At 36.0% G+C, this 22283-nt stretch overlaps 1 protein-coding gene across 50 annotated transcripts in view; it reads right to left on the bottom strand.

The window, feature by feature from the left end:
• PAM (peptidylglycine alpha-amidating monooxygenase) overlaps nucleotides 1–22283 on the bottom strand; it is a 275240-nt gene that overhangs the window by 122238 nt on the left and 130719 nt on the right. For all 50 annotated transcript variants that reach the window (XM_054489035.2, XM_054489037.2, XM_054489041.2 and 47 more), the window contains one exon: nucleotides 2566–2623. In XM_054489035.2, coding sequence (XP_054345010.1) covers nucleotides 2566–2623 — 58 coding nt within the window. The remainder of the gene's footprint in view (nucleotides 1–2565; nucleotides 2624–22283) is intronic.

The raw sequence follows: 22283 nt of genomic DNA, 5'->3' as shown, positions 1-22283 counted from the left end.
ATTCGTTTTGTTAAGATGGTTTGAGGTTTATTTTTCCTTTGGCAAAATTGGCCAGAGTGTATCCAGTAGGGAGTGAAGGTAAAGGAATGAAAGAATAATTGTATTTGATGTGAGGAAGAAAGAACGGTGCTGCTCTTGCTATATTTCAGCTCCACCTATGCACTTGATAACTTTGCTCATTTCTTCCTTTGTATCACTATCCCCACACCCAAATCTGAAGTACGACTAGGTTAATACATAGCTAGTAAAAAGCTTGGGCAGATTCCTTAACCTCTGACTTTGTTTCCTCTTCTGAAAATTGGCTTAGGTATGTTTAGCTTTCAGTATCTTACAGTGTCTGGCAGGCCCTTAGTAAACAATGGCAGGTAGAGATGATGGTAATGGTCCAGCCATTACATAAATGAGAATTCCATACAAACTATTGTCTTAGCCCCTGATTAAATCACAGATATAGATGTTTCTGTCTCTGTTTCTCAAGCTATGAAATGAGACTATCTATACAGGATTGTCCTAAGAATTAATGAGATAACACATGCAGAATTTCCTTTACTTATTCTTTTATATAAATGATTATTTGCTAATTGTCTCTAGTTTTCCATTTTCCAGTTCTAATTTGTCTATACTTAAACTTCTGTGGTTGCTGAATTAGGTAAACAACAGTAACCACAAACCACCTGGTCATAGTTCATTAAAGGACTCACACAGAAGATGAAACAACCCATTGTGAACAGGGAACAAAAAATTTCAGTATTCGTGCAATCCTCCAAGTAATAAAGAAAGGAAGAAATACCGAAAATAGTTATTAATCTTAGAAGACATTTTAAGGACCTTAGAACTTGGAATAGTTTAATCTTAGAAGAAAACTGCGTAAGAAAGTATGAAAACATTTAGCACTCTGGTTCTAATACAGACCTTTATGTGTTTCCTGTGAATATTTTACTTGACTGAATATATACTCACTTGTATTTTTTCATTTTAAATTATGTGAACGTAAACACATTTATAGTAGGAGAGCAATAACACACAGGATATATATTTATAGTCCTTACAGTCACCGGCTCTAAAATCATATACTACCACCAATCTCCAGAAACAAACCTATTAATGTGAGATGTGTAATACTGCTGTAACACATGACTACCATATTTACACAGGTGTGTAGGGTGGCTTTCTCTTCATAGCTGGTGTGAAAACAGGACTCAAAACAACCCCTGAACTTGGACAAAGAAAATATAAATTAGGAAAAAAAAATCATGGAAAATTCCTTTTGCAAGTAAATATTATTTTCTCCTAGGTGGCCAAGTGTGTGAATATGAAATTAAGGAAAGCTTTATAGCTAGGATTTTAATTATGAATGTATGTTCTAAATAATATTTAGTGTTACTCAAAGCACTACAATTAGAAACTTAAATTATTTTTGTCTTTAAAGATAGTTCAGGATATGGAAGCACTTGGCTTCCTAACTTTTTCTTGGTAATGTCCAAATATTATAAAAAACAACATCATCAATGTTCAAATTTGTATGGTCTTTCATTCTTAGGAATTAACTATGCAGCAAATTTTGTTGAGAGTGTTATTAAAGGTTGTATTTTCTGTTGTGATTGCCACCAATGTGTGTGAATAAAAAATGCACATTGCTCTGGCTTTGCAGGTCTATAATGTCCATTCCTGTGGGAAACACCTCATAAAAATTCATCCTCAGACTGCCCCAAGGCTACTGTACACATTTCACAATTCACATAATAGCCATTTCAGACAGCCCACTTGAAGATTAGTTTCAAGGGACCAAAGTACTACTACCATCACTTTCTCTCCAAAATCAACATCTCAAATGTTTTAAAATGAAGCAGAGAAAAGCCAAATACATGAATAATTTGCCAACCACAGCTCTTCCCTAAACAGTTAAATGTCTGTCATAAGGGATGTTTAAACGGAAACAAACTCGATGGAAACAGATGGTGCTTTGTCACATTTCCTCTCTGATTTAAAGGCTCAGTTGGGGAAGAATCTGTCATTTAAACGTTCTCTTATTCTATAATACAAACAACAAGATAAATGTTCTTTCTTCCATTTCTTTTCTTTTCTGGCTCTCCTTTCCCTTCTCATCCCTTCCTCCCTCCCTCCCTCTCTCCTTCCCTTCCTTTCTATCCCTCTACCTGTCTGACAGGTAAAATCTTACATTCACCAATATTGATTCTAAGTTCAGTCAATTTATAGCATGAACCATCAGGTAAACAAACTGTCTGTTGAGTGGAGTGGAATTAAGCATCCTGCCACAGACAGAAAGCCAATACTATACAAATGGGACCACACAGTATTGGCGGCCATCAACATCTGCATGCAACTCCTTAACTACTATTACTCATGAATCTCTCCAGATACAGTTTGTAATCTTGCCTCTCAGTGGCTCTCTCTAGTTTGTTTTTGCATTAGGCATGATAAATGCATTTTAGAAACTGACAGTAAAAGATTAATATGCTCATAACCCTCAAAGAGAACCTTTCACTGATTTCAAATCGCTGCCCTCCATTCAACTGCTACTCCCCCAATCCAATTAATACTTACTCACGAAGGCTTCCTCATCCACTGGTATTCGCATAGACATGCAGAAGTATGTATCAGACTATTAAAAAAAGATAAAAAAATCCAAATTAAACTGTTGCTAGTAAGGAAGAAATAATAACTATTAAAACGTGGTTTCTATGACTTTAAAAAGTAGTCAGTGAGGGTAGGTTTCCTTCTGAGGGCTGAGTGGCAGATTAGTGGAAGGGCTAAGTCCAGAACTTAGATACCCTAAAAGTTTGTGTAAGACTCTTCCCTAAACAACTTTAGATCCTATTTATAAAACCAATCATCATGAGTGATATTTCTAATACTCTCTAAGTTAAAAGGCAAATTTTTAGATGCTTCTATAAAAAGAGTAGAACAATTTAATGCACTTGATTTTAAAATGGTAGAAGTTAGTTTTGACCATCTTTGCTATTTGCAAAATTAAATATTTAATTTCCTGAATCACTTTACAAATGCCTCAAATATTAGAGAAGTACAATGAATAAAAATTGGCCTTAAAATTTATTATTTTTGGTTGCTCTCCCTTACTTTAAATTTTTTTATGTAATACATTGAAGAAGTCAACATTAACTCAAGCTATTATTTCTTTTCTAGTTATTGGTCTCATCTAAATGGTCATTTTTTCACTATCAAATATATTAACATTAAGAAATTTTAGTGATAAAAATTACAATTTAAGGAGAATGAGATTCAATGTACTCCACTTCCTTAATGGAAATCCATACACAATAAAGTTTGTGCTATGGTTAATAATACGCCCAATACAAATACAGGTTGCACTCTTTTAATAATTCATGCTTCCTGGATTATTACTGCACAGAGCTGGAATAATCAGATTCCACTAACATGGATAGAAATCATTTGGTATTTCTAAACCTAATAATTAGCACCAAAAAATTGTGAATTTTGTACCTATGTTTCTACTTCTGTGTTAAAAAACAAGGAAGTTCAAGTACACATCAAACAAATATCTTAAAATTTGAAAAATTATTGAGATGTGATTTATTCTTAGTTACTACTTTTATATATGCCATTTTCTTCTCATTTCAGCATTGTTTCATTTCTTAGAAGTCTTTATAATTTAGATTCAACTTTATTTTGCTAATAAAGAAATGTGCTGATTTTGTCGACCCTCTCCCCCCAAACATACACACACACACACACACACACACACACACATTAAGATACCTGAAGAAACACACTAGCATAGTTTCTAACAGCTCACAGCTGCACCCCTCATGTGATCCCATCACCCTTCAAGGAGATGCTTCCAGGAGATTTTATTATTTGTTCTAGCCAAAACCTGGTAACAAGCATAAACCTTTGAACCCTCTCTTAGAGCAGTTACTTCAGAAAGCTTGCAACTGTAAATCCTTTCTCTGCTCCTTTGAGATGTAAATCTTCTACCACCCAAAAATGTCTTCTTACATTCAGGGAAATAACCGCACAGCTCTCAGTCCAGTGGGCACCTTGTTCTAATTGACACCACTGCCTCCTGTCATAAAGATACAATAAGTTTGCTTCTCCTCCCAAATAACAAACCCAGATGGCCCAGCCACATGGACCAGCTCCCTTTCACATCCTTCAGTGCCTTTCCCTCACCAGAGCCCAGCTTCTAAAAGGTCTCCTCCCTTTTGTTTCGGCAAAGTTAGGTTCACTTCACACTGGACCCACTTCCCTACTGCAATAGTTACTACTGAATAAAATCTATTTTACCACTCTAAGTGGTGTTGGCTTATTTATCTTGGACACCAACAAGTGCAGGAGCTGGGATCTCAACATATGCACTCTGTGCATTATACTAATATATTCAAGATCATTCCAAGCAACGTGACAAATAATGACTTAAAAGCAAATATAAAAACAAAAGTAAATTTAAAGCAGCTAAGCATATATTTATAATGAAAAAGGATCAAAAGGTTATGATGAAAAGGAAACAGAACTTCTTTTTAATTTGGAATAACAGGTTTTGATTTTACTCTATCTTTGATTTTATTATAAGTCATCTCATTGTTTTTGGAATAGGGAAGTTATAGGCATACATAGATATATCAAATTCAGCATGTTGGTTCTCGATTAAAAAAATTAAGTCAATGATGGTTACATATAATACAGAGAATAAAGGAACCTATTATTTATACTTATAATTCATCAGATCCATACTATAATTATTATTTTTTACCATCAGCCACCCAGTTTAAAATGAGGATAATTTGAAAATGTCTTTCTTCTAGCAATTTATATTTTTTGGCTTATAACTTGTCTAATAATGATAATCCATTCAGATTTCTACTATTTCTTTCCTAAGTTGTTAAAGCCAGTTGAAGAAAGAGAGAGGTGGGGTAAAGGGAGGGGAGGGGAGGGAAGTGGAGGGGAGGGAAAGGAAGGGAGGAAGGAGACCCTCTGCAGGAGACAAGTATCATACACAATTAGAAGTTTCTATCATAGTTATTTTCCATGATAACACTATTCGGTAGGTATTACAGACACCATTTTACACATGGAAAAATGAAGCTAAAGATGGTAAATAATTTGTTTGCAGTTAAAAAACAATCTAGAAATTGGTGAAATGGAATTTGTACCAGGTTATTAAAGCACTTCTCTTCCACTATGGAAAGATAGCTGTTAAAAGGTATTTTTCAAACCTCTCTAAAAAAATGTTGTCAGCTCTTCAAAAAACCAAACACCGCATATTCTCACTCATAGGTGGGAATTAAACAATGAGAATACATGGACACAGGAAGGGGAACATCACACTCTGGGGACTGTTGTGGGGTGGGGGGAGCTGGGAGGGATAGCTTTAGGAGATATACCTAATGCTAAATGACGAGTTACTGGGTGCAGCACACCAGCATGGCACATGTATACATATGTAACTAACCTGCACATTGTGCACATGTACCCTAAAACTTAAAGTATAATAATAATAAAATAAAATAAAAATAAATAAAAACAATTTAACCATTTAAAATGTTATACACTTTAAATAAGTGAATTGTGTGAAATATGAACCATATCTCTATAGAACTATTAAAAATTAGCATTGCAAAAAAATGTTGTCAGTTCTTAGACACAATTTTAGTTGTTTAGTTGATTAATGGGAGAAATAAGGGAATGAAAGTAACATAAAATTTAACAGGAAGTTTTAGTCCAAGTACCCTACATTTTCAATAGCACCTGAGAACATTTCATAAAAGCTTGTTGATAAACTGCAATGAACTAGATTAGAGCCACAGCTATTTAGTTTTGTCACTATTTTGTTTCTGCAAAGTTATTTGAAAATATATACATAACTCAGATCAATGTTTCTCTGAAACACATTCTGAAGAGACAAAGACAGCACCTTATTGCCCATTATAATAGTCTTTTCCTATGAACACACTGTCCTAGTAAGGATGCTTCTATAATTCAACCCAAACTACCAGCACAACCATTCACAATTTTCCATTTATCATCATCATGAATCCTCTTTTTCTCTCTGTGGAAAGAACACTGTATCTGAGCTTGGTGCCAGGGGACTGTCTGTAAAATACTACAGATTCAAACTGCTAACATAAGACTCAGACATACAAAAAGGGAGAAATAATATGAATCTACATAGCCATAGTGCCCAGTGCTATCTGTTTTGGCACATCAGCTGAATCTGAATCAAGAGGGATATGATGTTGCTGATGCCTTTTTACTGATGCTACTGGGAACTATCCAGGAAAAGCACATTTTTCTGACAAAAGAAGATAGTGTGCTAGAAATAAAAAGGCCTTTATCACTATAACACTCCTATAATATCCTATTACTGCCCATTTTTAACCAAGAGTTCTCTCATAGCATTCTTTATTTCGATTTAGTCATTTGTGAGACAGAGAGGTAGTGGTTTCTATGGAAAAGGAAGTTAATAAAATCAACTGCTTATTTAAATTATTATGAGACAAACAAAATCTCTGTATATTATTACATATGAAAATTGTTCACATAAAACCAGTGATTTTTGTTTGGGGAAACCAAAGATACCATTCATATTCTAGTGTTGAATACTATGATTTGATCCTGATTGGATAATAACCTTTTATTGTACAGAATCCTCCCAGACTACCTTTCTTAAAGACTATTCAATGTGATGACACAAAGAGGTGTACAAATAGATAACATGATGCAGTTTTATCTGGTTATGGCCCTTTTGCTTATTTCTTTGGCTATCTGTAAATTGGTTGTTCCCTGTAAATAGGCCATAAGTCACAGAAATATTATATTGTGTATAGTATGGTCTCTGGTAACTTTTCTAAGTCATCACTTATTAAATAACCAAAACACCAAACAATAAAAATAAAAATAACTGTGAAAGATGATGGAGAGATTAATTTGCTTAACTATAGTAATAATTTCACCACGTATATGAATATTAAAACAGCATGATGTACGCCATAAATGTATGCAATAGGAGTAATCAAAACCCAGAACCAGTGGAACCATCTTATGGTGGCAGTTGTGACTTTGTACCTCAGAGTAGCTAATCAGAAAGTTGGTAATAGTCTCTATGCCAACCCCTGATTGTGTACATTTTAAAACCAACACAGACAAACTGATAAGGAACCCTAAAGTCCTACATTTCCACATATTACTCATTTAGGGTTTGAATAATTGCATTTTGGGAAAAACTAATGGAGATTTCAAGACCGTTGGTAGTTCTACCTATCCAACAAGGAAAACGTATGGAAAGTGATCAAGCCTCTTTGGCCAGAATTTTGATTATGAGAGGAAGAAAATAATTGGAAAATTATTTTTCAAAGTTTTATTTTATGTGATCCAACTATGTAACAGAATCAAATTGCTGTCTCCCAAAGTGTTTTTAATGCATGCATAGGAGGCTCACACTAACTCCGTGGTGTTTGTACTCTCCACCTCATCCTAGTATAAAAGAAAGCTAGAGCAAAAGAAAATTATACCAAAGCATAAAAGATTTTCTGAAGCAAAAAAACTCAAGGTTAAATAATCCATCTCTCTAAAGCCAGAATTTAAGACATTTAATAACAGATAAAATTCCTTAAACTATCACTATTATATGTAGTCTATCCTTATTTTCCTTTCCCAGTTGTCTTTTTTTTTACCATTTAATTTTTTAAAGATGTTACTATATTTCTTAGGCTGTGGAAGAAACAGTCATAGTGAAGATTTTACGTTAAAATGTTCCCAAATGATTCTCCAAAATGCTTCACTTTTGTCCTTACCACTATACTAGTTCCATCCTCTATCAACATTTTTCCCAACCTAGAATGTAATCTTATAACAGTGTCTGTCTAGCATTCTAGGCATTTAGAATAATATCTGACACAAACTGGGAGCTCTAGAAATAGTTTTTGAATTTTGCACATGCTACTTCTTTTGGTGGCAATAAACTCACAGTTTAAGAAAGGCTGTCTCATAGATGCTGCCTAATTAGGGTTTTATACAGATCACTTTTTCATAGGAATTTTATCCTTCAGTTGATTCAGCCCAGAATCCCATTTGCATTTTTAAACTATAATCACACTGTGGCTGATGATGAGAAGATTCTCAACGCCAAGTAGTTCAAATGGAAGTGACTCTCCTGGCAAGCGCTCTTCTATGGGAATTACAAATCTGTATGAGCAAACGATGAGGGAAAAATATTTTGGTGAGGGAACAGCTGTCTTAGAGCTTTCACATACTTTCACTTATGAGTAAATAAAAAGGAACATACTAATAATCTACTAACATTAATTGCCTATCATACAACAGGGTGGCGATAGCGGTGGAAACCTCCTTGGCTTCCGTGTGATGGGGACTGGGGAGTTACATGAAGGAAACTGTGCTATTCTGAACAGGAAGTGCTGACGATCTCCACTACTCACCTTTCCCAACCTTAAGCTAGTGGTTCATGCTTTTCATCAAGTTCCCCTGAACACGGAATCAGTCAATCTTCTGAACCTGGTGCCAACATTTATTCACACTGATGTTCCTCACCTTCAATACAAACGATTAGAAACTAACCGTATGTATCAAACCTGTTTGTGGACACTTCAGAACAGGAAAGGCTCCTCAATCACTACCCCAAACATCATATTTCTATGCTAAGTGGCTTATGTTTGATACTGAGACAATACAGCTTCATAGGAGAGAAGCTCTAGACTTGAATGGGTCTGTCCACTATCTTACTGCCAAAGTTGCATTCTGTTCTCTTGACATGTATAATGAACCATCAGAAAACAAAGTGGTCTTCTCATTTTCCGTGTTTTTTACCCCCCAGGCCTGTTCTAATTCTAATACGTCTTGCCATAGTCATCTCATTAATACTTGCCTACCTTTAAATCTCTTTCAATGGCTGCACAGAAAGCCATTCTTCTACCCATCCATTTATTCACTTAGCAAACATATATGATGAGTAATTCCCAGGAACCAGACACTGTTCTACATTCATAAAACTGTGAGCAAAAGTATACATGGTCTCTGCCCTCATAAAACTTAGTCTACTAGTTTAGCAAAGAAATAATTACACATAAATGTTAAATCTTTACTGTTTTAAGTGCTACAAAGAAGAAATATAGGTTGCTACAAAAGCTAATAATTCGAAGGAAATGCTCTAGGTCAAGGAGGGTTGGCAATGTTTTAGCATAAGAAATAGTATTTTCAAAGGCCATGTAATTGGACAGAACTTGGTGTGACAGAAAAAACAAAAGCCAGTACACACAGACAGAGGAACATGTTTTAAATTGGACTGGGCATGTAGATGTGGCACACAATGCAGGGCCTGTAGTTCATTTAAGAATTTTGGTTGTTTTGTTTTTCATGACAGCCACAGAAAGCCACAGACATTTTTTTTTTTTGTAGGAAAATGACATGGAAATTAACCAGATGAGGTTAGTGAAGATGCCATGTAATTATTCAGAAAAATAGTAGCTTAAAACTAGGTGACGACAGTAGAGAAGGAGAAAAGAGGGCAGATTCTGGAGACACTTCAAAGGTAAAATAGACATGACTGGGGAGTGGATTTGAAAGGAAGGTAAGGAGGCAGTGTTGAGAATAACTCCTGGATTTCTGGCTTGCATAACTGAATGTATTGGTGGTATAATTCACTGAGACATAAAACACCGATGACCAGGTTTGAAGAAGATAATGAATTTGGCACTGAACATGTTGAATTTGAGCAGCTTTTGAAAATCCATACGTAAATGTCAAAGGAGCAGTTGGGTCAAGGTCTGGAGTTCAGAGGTGAGGCTTGGCCTAAAGATGTAAATTTAGGAAACATAAAAATTGGGTAGTAATTGGGCAATGTGTGTAGAGGAGGCAGCGTATTGAGAGTAGAGAGAAAAAAGGGAAACAGAAGTGACAGGGCTGTGAACTGGCTGGCCAAGTAACAGCGGCCAAGGAGTTCAGAGAAAAACCAGGGTAGCCACATGCCTTGGAAGCCAAAGGAAGAGAAGTTTTAAGAAGAGGGTAGTTGACAATGTAGATAATCAAAATCCATAAGTAAGCTGTGTTCTCATAGGCATGTCTATAATACAATATTAATATCTGGACATCTACCTTTTGTGTTAATATCCCTAAGTTATTAATATTTTAAAGAACCCAGTTCTTCTTCTCTATGGCTCCCCCTAGAAGGACTGAGACCCTGTGGGTACTCTTCTCGTAGTTCAAGCTCTTCCCAAGACTATGTAAAGCTCTAGCCACACTCGCTGTCCATGGTATTTACCCCCAGGATCTCTAGTGCTGTCATCTACACTGACCCCATTCAAGAAATGCCTGCAGCAATGGTACATAGCAGTCACCACAAAGTTTTCCCACCAATTCCTTTGGGGATGATCACAGGGACTAGGGCAGATTGAGAAACAGGAAAGACAAAAACATCAAGGGAAAAACAAACAACAAAACCAGCAACAAAAACCGAAGAGCTTGAGAAAACTAAAGAAAAAGGATGAGTCAATAGGTTAATTTAATAATCTCAAATAGTCAAAATAAAATAAGGCAAGGAAAATTATTTAAAGTAATGTTGGTATTACATAGACTCCAGCAGAGAATATGCCACCAAGTAGAGAATTTCAATGGATGCTTGTTGACTTCCAACCCAGGAAACTATTCCTGTTCCATAGACTATTGATACCAACACAAACTTAGGAACCTAAACATCTAATTTACCCTCTCAGCGCACAATGATTTTAACTTCTTATGATGCATCGGGAACTAGTGAAGTGATATACCACAAAAGCGGATACTTTTCACATGAAAGGGTAAGAAAAGAATAAAAACTACAATGTTAAAGTAGACGACTTTTAGGAACAACCCAACAGACTTCAGCATATTTATAAGTGTTACAGTTTTGTGCAAGGTTTTGGGTTTTCAGGCTTTACATATTTGTAATACTAGTATTTTGAATGTATTCACATTCCTCTCCCACATAAATCATATTTGGTTCCCCAGCAAGCATTCTGTTATGGCCCCAAGGAGGTTGGCAGGGCTAAAGCTAAGCTGGGAAAGGGAGAAAGCATGACATAGGGGAATACCTTGCTAAATAAAAGGAGGAAGTAAAAGAAATTCCTCTGGCCAAATGGAGGTTAATTTCATAATCACACTTATTGAAATTGACACCAATTAAGGAAACAGAGGCAATTAATCCCATTCATTTAAGACCTCTTCCACTGCTCAAGACCATTCATGTAAGACCTCCCTTTCCATCAACCAAATATTGTACTGACAAATAAAAAAGGGAAGAGGAGGTATAGCTTACTAAAAAGTTGAGGTGACTGTCTTGAACCAGAAGAAAGTAAGATACCTTTAACTGATACTTTGAAGGTTTTCTTCCCTTGATACCCAGAGGTCACAGGTGTAATAAGCTAAATTAGATAAATTTTTTAAAGTAAAATATTTATTTTCTTTGCCTACTTGAAGAATATTCTATAAACTGTGAGACTCTACTACATATATAAGCAAAGGACAATTTGAAAATTAATGTATTCATGTATTATTTGCACTTTTAGCATTGATAACTGGTATCAGCACCATATAACATCGCCTGAAAGGGTTCCTGTTGAAGACAGGATGTAAAATATGCAAATAATCTTGTAAAGCTCAAATAAATGTATGTACTCATGGCAACTATTAGCAGAATTTTCAACTTGAAAGACGCTTAAATTAATTAATTAATTAATTAATTAATTAATTATTATTATTATACTTTAGGTTTTAGGGTACTGCACACCTAAAGATGCTTAAATTTTTATTTCATTGCTGGTGACACTTAAAATTGGTACAATGATTTTTAAAAAGCAAAAGGGCAATGCACTGTTAGGGCTAGGAAAGTGTTTATCAGAAATAGCTCTTTTCTTTATTGGGATCATTGTGCATACAGTCATCGGGACATATCACAAAGATAATACTAAATGAAACACATGGCATCTCAGTCACATGTAAGAGGTATAAGAAAATGTTTATTATCACTAAGAATGCATTTGGCTGCAAATTGCAGAAGACCAACTTAAAATGACTTAAACCAACAGAGATGTAGTCTCTCACATAATGAGAAGTCCAGAAGTAGAACAAATGCAAGAATGATGATTTCATCCAGCAACTAAACAACATCATCAAGTAATCAGGTTCTTTGCATCTTTCAGTTTTGTCATATTCAGCATGTTGCCTTTATTTCATGGATTCGCCTCCCTTAATGATCACAAGATGGTTGCAGTAGCTTCAGTATGTCATTGTCGCAATGCCCAATGCAATTTCCAAAGGCTAGGGGAGGGAAAGTCTCTTCCTTAAGGCCCTTTTCAAGAATGACACTTTCCCAGAAGCACTTCAGCTCCAAAAGACTTCACCTCACATCTAAATGGCCAGAATTATACCACATGCCCATCTCTAAAACAGTCATTAGGAAGAGAAAAGGAATGACCAGAATTGGCTTAGTTTAATCAGGAAAGGGAAGGCCAATGCTGGAACAAAAGGGAATTTCTCTTAGGCAAGAAAGAACAGGAGATGTCTGCAAAGTAGGCAAACAATAGGTCCTGAGAGCATTCTAAGTTTATTCGTCAGTAGATAATTTTCAGGTAACCAGGCCCGTTTCAATGTATTGACCTGTTCAGAATTTTTGAAATCCTTGTCTTTTCATCTATCATTAATTAAATATACTCATCTAGGCAGTTTCCACTGAGTCTGTTAACTAGCTACTAAGATATAAGAAGACAGAATGACAAAATGCCCATTCCCAGTTTAGCAAGCCTGATAATGTTGATGGAAATAAGAGATGGAAAGCCAATTCAATTCTAAGTTAATATGAAGAAACTGTGCCTTCTGAAAAATTATACTTTTTTCCTTTTAAAGGAGAGGTGAAACAGACGTGGGGTACTTATGTTTAGTGATAGAGTCATATATTTAACCATAATGGTCAAGGGCAAAGTTATTCTGCTTCTCCCTACCTCCCTCACAGTGATTCTGTGACCTATTCATTTCCCTTAAACTTCTAACTCATAAAAGGAACATTTCAACAGATTTGCATCCTTAGCTTTGAACTTTTAAGAGGAACTATAAAATCAAATATAAAAACATTCTTTGGCCTGCTCTTGGATTTTCCTTTATATGTCATAAACATTTCTATTTCAGTATTGGGCAATTACAACAAAGCTCCTTTTTTGCTAGTCCTGCTATTGGATTGTGTTTTAAGGGGTGAAGCCTTGATTTATTCTTCTTTGTATTCCCAAAGACTACCTGACATAGGAACTGGGTATGCAGTGAATGTTAGTTGAATTAGTTTGTTGTTTCATGACTAAAAATCTTTCATAAAGGATTTGATCCTATAAAAATAGCTCTAGAGCATTGAATCATTTTTTCCTTTAAGCATTTTATTTATGCTTTTTAACTCTATCAAACTAAATTTATCCCACTGCAATTTTGCAACTTCCATTCAAAGATAATATTAATAATTCAAGAAAAGGAAGGACTCTACAAAGGTTGTCTTCTAAACTCCCAGTGGATACTTGTCACACAGTTAATGGGGTTATTAGTATATGAACCAAATAGCTGTAGAAACTGCAAATGCCCATTTTCCAGATATGTTTTTACCTGTCATAAGTTAATTTTACATTAGAAACATAACTACTACATTTTAGTACATTGTACTCTTCCCTAAACCTCCTCGGAAAATTCCTAATATTCAACAACAAAATTACAATGCTTTAAAATCAGCTTTATTTTCTTATGTTTTCTCAGGCTCACACATACCCATGCACAAATCCACACAACATGGTAAGTACAATTAAATTAAACAATTCTAAATTATCATCAATATATAATTAGATTTCTATAGTCCAATGACCATGAGTAGGTGTTATAAGAAAAGTTTTATATCTAGCAATTACAGAACAAAAATGATATAAGCAATATAAAGTGTATTTAAAGGTGATCAAATAGCTTATGAGGGAAGGTTTCTTTGTATAGATGTACTTCCACTGACAAATTCAGAAGGAATGAGAAGAATACTTATCATATGCAACTTCTAATTAACCAAGGCAATGATGATCATTCATGGCAACTAAAAGCAATAGATAAAAAGCTGACAAAAGACTTTATAATGGATTATCAACCTCACATTTCCTCATTAATAGGCAGTATTAACATTACAAGAAGAGAGACAATCAGATTACCTTCTGCTGGTAATACATACCACCATCTATGAAACATTCTTGCCAAAAACTCTAATCTAAATCTGATCTAGCCTCTAGATGCACCAGTACAAAAAAGAAAAAGAACAGAGGAACATGTTAAACGATACTCTAGTGATGCAATCAGCAAAACCTAAAATGTATGATACTCTGTCGAATAAATACCCTGATTTCTTCACAAATACATTACAAGGAAAAGGAGAGAAAAGGATCTTTAAGATCTTTTTTGCTATGTATGTATTGCTCCAGGGGCATAAAAATAGATATAAAAATACTCTTTTCTCTCAGAAACTTTAGAATCTAATGGATGAGACAAAGTCTGCCATTAGGAAATGGTGAAGTGTTAAGCCTTGTTGTAAGGACTAAAAAAGTAGTAGGAATTCTGAGAAGGGAGAGACCAAAGTGCTGACTTGGTCCTAGACAAGCCCAATAAGGGGGCCAAGGAAAGCGCTGACTTGGTTCTAGACAGGCCCAATAAGGGGAGGAGGGCCACTTGGCCAGACTTTTTCCCCTAACAAGATCATGCAGAGTCAGAGACACAAGATAGGAATCAAAAAAGATGATATTCCTTCCATAACTTTCCACTTGTGTTCAGACCTCACCACTTGTAATGCACAAAGAATTAATATATTTTGCAAATCCTGTAATTATCTTGTGAATGGGACTGTATATCACACTGCATCATTTCTATAAGCATTAATTTGCTATAGTTGATATTTAAATGATATCAATGTTCCATTAAAAAAAATAGAAGACACAAATAAAGGGGGCAATTCAGAAGAATTTAACCAAGGAAGCAAAGACAAAGACGGCTAGGTTAAGGGAGGCATGCAGGGATGTTAAAACACCCCAGGGATTTATAAAGCAGCAAACTGTTACCACCCAAAAACCTAAGAGCCAAGAAGAGGAAGTTACCAAAACCAGAAACTGTTATAACCATGAGAGATGTTAGGAGCTACGGCATCATTAGAGAAACCCAGTTACTGCCAACCTGCTGCCTACCAGAAAAGGAACCAAGGAAATAAATACTCTGACCTCGTTATCCTCCTGCTGCCCAGTCTTCTGCCAGTTCCTCCCACAGACTAAAGCCACTGAAAGCCAGAGAGCAAGGGAGCCCATTAATGTAGTCCATAAAGGTCAGCCTCCTGGAGCGTGGAGCAGGCTGAAGAAGGGTGGGAAGGACATCTGGAGAGGCCAGTGGAGAATATCCAGCACATAAAATACATCTCTGTTTTTATACTTCTCTTTGGCAGTTCTTGGTATTTTTAAAATTATAAAGTGGAAACCTCAAAAACAAAAGGAGTACTGAAATTTATTAAAAACTTTTATTTTAAAACATGTTCTTAAAGTCCTAAATCTGTCCCCCTTTTACATTTAGTTAATGTTTGCATTCTATTCCATGGATAGGATTACATTTCAAATGGTGCCAAGTGTTCATGTGATTTTAGCATATTAATTCAATAAAATTTTAATATTTGTAAAAAGGGTATTTTAAATAAAAGCATTATTTTAAAGAAAAAAAAAAAGAAACAAAAGGAGGTAACCAAGACTTCTCTCAGCATCAGAGAGGCTCAGAAAAGAGACATTAAGTTTTCACACAGGAAGGGAGGAATTCAGATAAACAAAGTTAAGAGGAAGACACTTGGGGGACCTGAAAATACAGCCTGAACCAAACCCTGAGATGGGAGTAAGTGTGGTGGAGGGAGGGACAGTCTGGTAACTGGACTATTAGGTACAGAGGTGACATTTTAGGGAGTTCTGAGAAAGGAAATTGAATAGACTGAATAAAACCAGATAATAAAAGGCCTTGGGAGATAAGGAGAATTTAGATTTGATTTGAGAATTTTGTGTAATTTAGAGAATATTAATTTGATTTAAATTAGAATTTAGATCTGTTTAAATGTGATGTTAGTCATGCTGAATGAGTGGGGTATGGGGCATGGAATTATAGGTGCAGTCCTTTAGGAGACACACTGGTGGAACTGAGAATGTGCAAGGAGGATACAATGGGCAGGGGGAAGCAATGGAGCTGGAACAGACCAGGAAGTGTTGCTATCTGGATTAAGTCTATAATTGGAGAGTAGCAGTGGAAATTCGTCCATTCATCCACCCATATGCCCCATATGTCTGTTTATCCCTGAAATACATATTGAGTCGGCTACTGCCACACACTGGAATAGACTGATGAGATACAATGATGAGCAAAACCTGATGTGCTTCCTGCCCTCCATAGTCTGCAGTCTGGTGAAGAAATATAGGCATGAATTGAATAATGATGCTAATAAATGTGAAACTGCATCTTCTTGTGAAGGTTACCCTGAAAAAGAGGCATGGGGTGCTAGGAGAGCTACCATACCACTCTAAAAGGTGGAGGATGCGGGGAACAGGAGGAATAGGGGGATTTGGAGGTGGTCAGGAAAAGCTTCTTTGAGAAAGTGATGCCCAGGCTGAGATCTGAAAGATGAGAAGGTATTTACCAGGTTAAACAGGGAGGGAAGAGTAAACTTAGCAAGAAGACAACATGGGCACAGACTTGAGAGGAAATGTAGTAAGTGCAAGGAAATCAAAGAAACCAGTGCAGCTGGAACAGAGAGGAAAAGGGAAAAATTTGAAAGACATTTTGAAGGAAAAAAATTAAAGTAATTGTATACACCTAGAATTTAGACCATTAAAGAGGTAAATAGTCTAATGTGGTTCCAACCATGTTAATCAAGAAGATGAAATATTTACTACACTAGAAATTTCTTTGAAGTCTAACTGCCTAATCAAGCTTTACTTGCTAATGTGCTCTGTGCTTTGACTGAAGAACACAACTGTCTTAGTCCATTTTGTGTTCCTATAACAGAATACCTGAGGCTGAGTAGTTTACAAAGAAAAAAGGTTGGCTCATGATTCTGGGGGCTGGAAGGATCAAGATTGGGTAGCTGCATCTGGTAAGGGCCTCAGGCTGCTTCAACTCATGAATAAAAGCAGAATGGAGAAATAGCTTGTGCAAAATCACACGGTAAGAGAGGAGGCAAGAGAGAGAAACAAAGGGAGGCACAATTTTGAACAACCCATTCTCCTGAAAACTAATCCATTCTCACTCACCCCCATGTGAGGGCATTAATCTATTCATGAGAGATCTGCCTCCATGGCCCAAACATCCCCATCTCCCAACAGTGCCACACTGGGAATCAACTTTCAACATGAGTTCTGGTGGGGACAAACCACATCCAAGCCATAGCAATAACCATTAAATATCAATCCCTAACAAATATTTGTTAATATCTACTAAGTACCAGGCACTCTGCAAGGCACTGGGAATATAGCCCTAACAAGACAGACAATCTTTCTGATACTATATGGGTCATCATCCAACTTACTTTCCTACCTGTACTGAAAAACAGAAGAAACAACTAGGTGTAGATTCAAGGGAGATCAGTTAATCAACAGATACTTACTGAGTACCTTCTATGTGCAAGGCACAATACAGAATACTGTGCAAACAATATCTTTCCCACAGGACAGAAGCTGGCTTCTTGTAAATACAGACTGTGATGTTTGCTAAGTTTGAGTGTACACTGACCAAAAATATGCACAAAGATGAGTAAGATGCAGTCATTGGTTTCAGAGATCCTTTAGTGCAAGATATTTAGAACATAAAAAATAATCACTATAATTAGTGACAATATAATGGTTCTATAAGAGTGATACAACTTAGGGTGCTCAGATCAGATCAGTGTGAGAGAGTCAGGTAGGTTCATAGAGAAAGAATACATATTCTGTAACATTATAGTGACAGATATTTAAATACTGAAAAATGAATGTAAAGAACAATGGCAACATAAAAGCCTAAGAGGAAAAATGGTCTGGCAGACTGATATTTTAAAAAAAGAAGGGGTGGAAAATCATTTCAGTCTTGTTAACATTTCAATACTCTGCAAAATTACTATAAAAATATTATATATGCCTGAATTAACTCTATTAATACTCACATGTACATTAAAATATCTTTGGGATTTGCTAGAAGGTTTGAATTTATCTTGCAGAAAAAGCTCATTCTCAATAATTTCTGGAACTGACTTCCACAATGAAGAGATAAGATCATTCTTAATTTAATTAATGTTCTCCTTCATAATAAACGTAAACAGGACAGCAAATCACAGCTTTGCTAATCTCTATTCTCTATAAATTCTTAACCATGATAAATATCTTCTGGAGGATTTACTTTGCAAATGCAAGGAAACTATCTCAGATTTATACATTTATAAACTTTTTGACAATTGATATTTTTGAATCGTGGGGAATGCATGTTCAAGAAAGAGGCAAGTGAGAAAATAAATGATACAAGGTCTTCCAAAGAACTTGCAGTCTTCAAACAACAGTAGACTTGAAAACATTAAAACAGTGCTAGATTTGGCTTTTGTTTGCTTCACTGGTGAATGCTGTATGAAACACCTTACTCATTTCAACTGACCCCTGCCATAATTGACTGAAGGACTAGAAGTTCCCTTACACTCAGAAGCCATAAGTTTCTAGATCCCAGCTTACTGTGCCCATTAAATAAAGGTTAGATAGAAGACAGAACAATATTCACCTCTGGCAGAGTCAAAGAATTGAGTAAGATAAATTTTTTGCTCTTGACTATAAACTATTTAGGGCAGGAACTTAATTTCCTCACCGCTGAGCACAATTTTCTCCATTTTGTATCATGGAGTGGTTATGACAAGCAGAGAAACAATATAGAGACTATTTGTTAACTTCTAAACTTGTTTGACCCCACTAAGGTCACTTCTTCAATACTTGCATTTACTCAGGCTACCAATCTATCTTCTTTCTTACATCTACTGTGTCTGCCTTCATAGTCTGAGTCAAATAGATGAAACTACAACTGTAATCTGTGAATTCTGCCTTAGTATTTATGAAAAATAGATAAAGATAAAATATTTTTAAGATGTCCAAAACGAGGAGGCTAAATATTATAACTGATAGCGTCAACTGTAGAAATGGTAAGCTAAACAGAATTTTCATTTTCATAGCAAAATGATCATTCACAGATTTAATTTAGCACATCTTACCACATGAAATAATTGTTATTCCCATAAATAGTGAAGGCTAAGATGTTCTAGTGATTTTTTTTCTGTTTAAATCTATTTTGATGTCAGTTTTTGTTAGGAGTTTGTTGTTTTGGATTTTATCTCCAAATTATAATGCTTAAAAACAATCAAGTGAAGCTTTTTTAGTTTTATATATATATATATATATATATATATATATATAGTTATTAAACAAGGTTGCTAAAGTGTTAACTGTGTGTGCTTCTGAAATCTATGAAAGGAAATACTCCAATCTCTCAGAAACATCATTTGCCCTTTGTAAATCGATGTTGCCATGGCAAATGTTTTCATTTAATACTGGATTCGCTGAGAGTGGGAGTATGACACATTGTACAAAGAAATGTACTTGCTATTTTTATATACCCTCCTCTTTAAAAGTACTGTGAGCTTTGTTGAATGAGGTGACTTTTGCCTGCTAAGACAGAGCCATTTCTCTAATGTGTACATCAGATTCATCCCTTTATACATGATTAAGGAGAAGACATTATCTATGAAAAGCAATCTGTGCCTTGAAAAAGTATGTTCTGCACTTTGCTTAAAGAATGCAACATTCATGTGGAATAGTTCCAAATGCTTTTCTTGAAGAGGGTTATTGAAATATTAATTCAGACTACATAAATCTGAAAATAAGTGAAACAAAGAGATTTTTTCTGGTGGCTAATAAGTGCAAAGAGAATCACTTTTGTTGCTAATGTGGAAAAGATATGCATAGTTGCCTTCCACAAATATCTTTAGACAGACTATAATAGAAAAATGACCTTCTAAAAATCTGGATCTATTTGTTTCCAAACGTGTATCAAACTTCTTAAATTCTTTAATTAATCAGGCTCTTTTAATAGCACTGTTGCAAAGCAGGGGAATAGAAATGAAACATTTATCAATTAGAGGCTCTGTATGGAAAACCCCTCTAGAGATTTTTAAAAGTCGGGAGTTATATCAAAACACATGATATCTAGCTGTATCCTTTTTGTTGGTGATATTGTTTATTTCTTTATTAATTTTTAACAACTATAAAATAATAAATGATCTTTTCAATGATAAAATAACATATATTCCCCAAATTTTCTGTTATCTTCCTCCATTACTTGCTAGTTTAAAAATATATAACCAAACAGACACATGTATATTGGGATTTTTGTTATTATTTATTTGTATTAAGACAGGATCACACTTAGAGAAAAGAGGAAAATGACAGATAGGAGGCAAGATTAACTTGCAACTCCCACTTGGACAGACAGAGCAGCATGCAGACACACACACTGTGAACTTCTGTTCCAAGAACTACTGCAGGAACATATCAGAAAGACCAAGAGAACCCACAGACTCTTTCCAGGAGTGGATTGCCACTGCAATCTCCCTGGGATAGCCTACGAACTGTGAGTGGGCTTGCTTTCTCAGTTGGGAGGCTTGTAGCCTGGGGCAAGTTCTCAGCCCTGCTCATCAGATGCCTGGAAATAAACTCTGTGCTGCTGGGGGTCAGGGGTAGTGGGAGAAAGACCAGTTTCAGACTGCAGGCTGCGTGGGAGCTGGGCAAGGCCTGTGACTGCCAGCTTTGCCCTACTTTCCTGGTGACTTGTGTGATGCAGCAGAGGCAGCCATAATCCCCCTGGGAGCATAACTCCATTGGCCTAGGAACCACACTCCCATCCCCCACAGCAGCCACAGCAAGCCTGCCCAAGAAGGCTCTGAGCTCTGACAGGCCTTACAATGCCCCCACCTGATGGTCTCTCTCTACCTGCCCTGACAGGGGAAGACAAATGACATAATCTATTGGGAACTCTACGGCCCTGCCCACCACCTGACCCTAGGGCAAACTTGTATCTTCCCTACAGTACCCCAGCTGATAAGCTCTTGAAAGTAGTACCTCCTGGTTGGAGGCCAACCAACACAAAACCAGTGCACTTAACAAAAATACAACCAAGGACCCTCACAGAGTCTACTTCACTCCCCTGCTACTTCCATTGGAGCAGGTGTTGATATCCAGGGCTGAGAGGCCTGAAGATGGATCACACCACAGAACTCTTTGCAGACACTTGCCAATACCAGCCTAGAGCCAGGTATCTCTGCTGGGTAGCTAAATCCAGAAGAGAAATGACAATCACTGCAGTTTGGCTCTCAGGAGCCCTATCCCTAGGGGAAAGGAGGGAGCACCACATCAAGGAAGCACCTCCATGGGACAAAATAATCTGAACAGCAGCCTTGAGCCCCAGATCTTCCCTCAATGTAGTCTACCCAAATGAGAAAGAACCAGAAAAGCAATTCTGGTAATATGACAAAACAAGTTTATTTAACAACCCCAAAAGATCACACTAGCTCACCAGCAATGGATTCAAACCAAGACAAAATCTTTGAATTGCCAGAAAAAGAATTCAGGTTGATTATTAAGCCAATCAAGGAGGTACCAAAGAAAGGTAAATTCCAACTTAAAAAAATGATACAGGATATGAATGGAAAATCTCAATTTATCCTTATAGCTAAAAAATAAAAAAAATCACAACTTCTGGAAATCAAGGACACAGAGAAACACAAAATGCACTGGAAAGTCTTAGCAATAGAATCGAACAAGTAAAAGAAAGAACTTCAGAGCATGAAGACAAAGCTTTCAAATTAACCTAGCCTGACAAAGACAAAGAATAAAGAATTTTTAAAAATGAATGAAGCCTCCAAGAATTATGTTAAATGACCAAACCTAAGAATAACTGGTGCTCATGAGCAAGAAGAGAAATCTAAAAGTTTGAAAAACTTATTTAAGGAATAATTGAGGAAAACTTCCCCAGCCTTGCTAGAGATCTAGACACCCAAACGCAAGAAGCTCAAAGAACAACTGGAAAATTCAGTGCAAAAAAATCATCACCTAGGCACATAGTCATCAGGTTATCTAAAGTCAAGATGAAGGAAAGAATCTTAAGAGCTGTGAGGCAAAAGCATCAGGTAACCTATAAAGGAAAACCTGTCA

Source organism: Pongo pygmaeus, chromosome 4 (assembly GCF_028885625.2).
Source record: "Pongo pygmaeus isolate AG05252 chromosome 4, NHGRI_mPonPyg2-v2.0_pri, whole genome shotgun sequence".
Lineage (NCBI taxonomy): Eukaryota > Metazoa > Chordata > Mammalia > Primates > Hominidae > Pongo > Pongo pygmaeus.
This window is presented reverse-complemented; position numbering and strand designations above follow the sequence as displayed.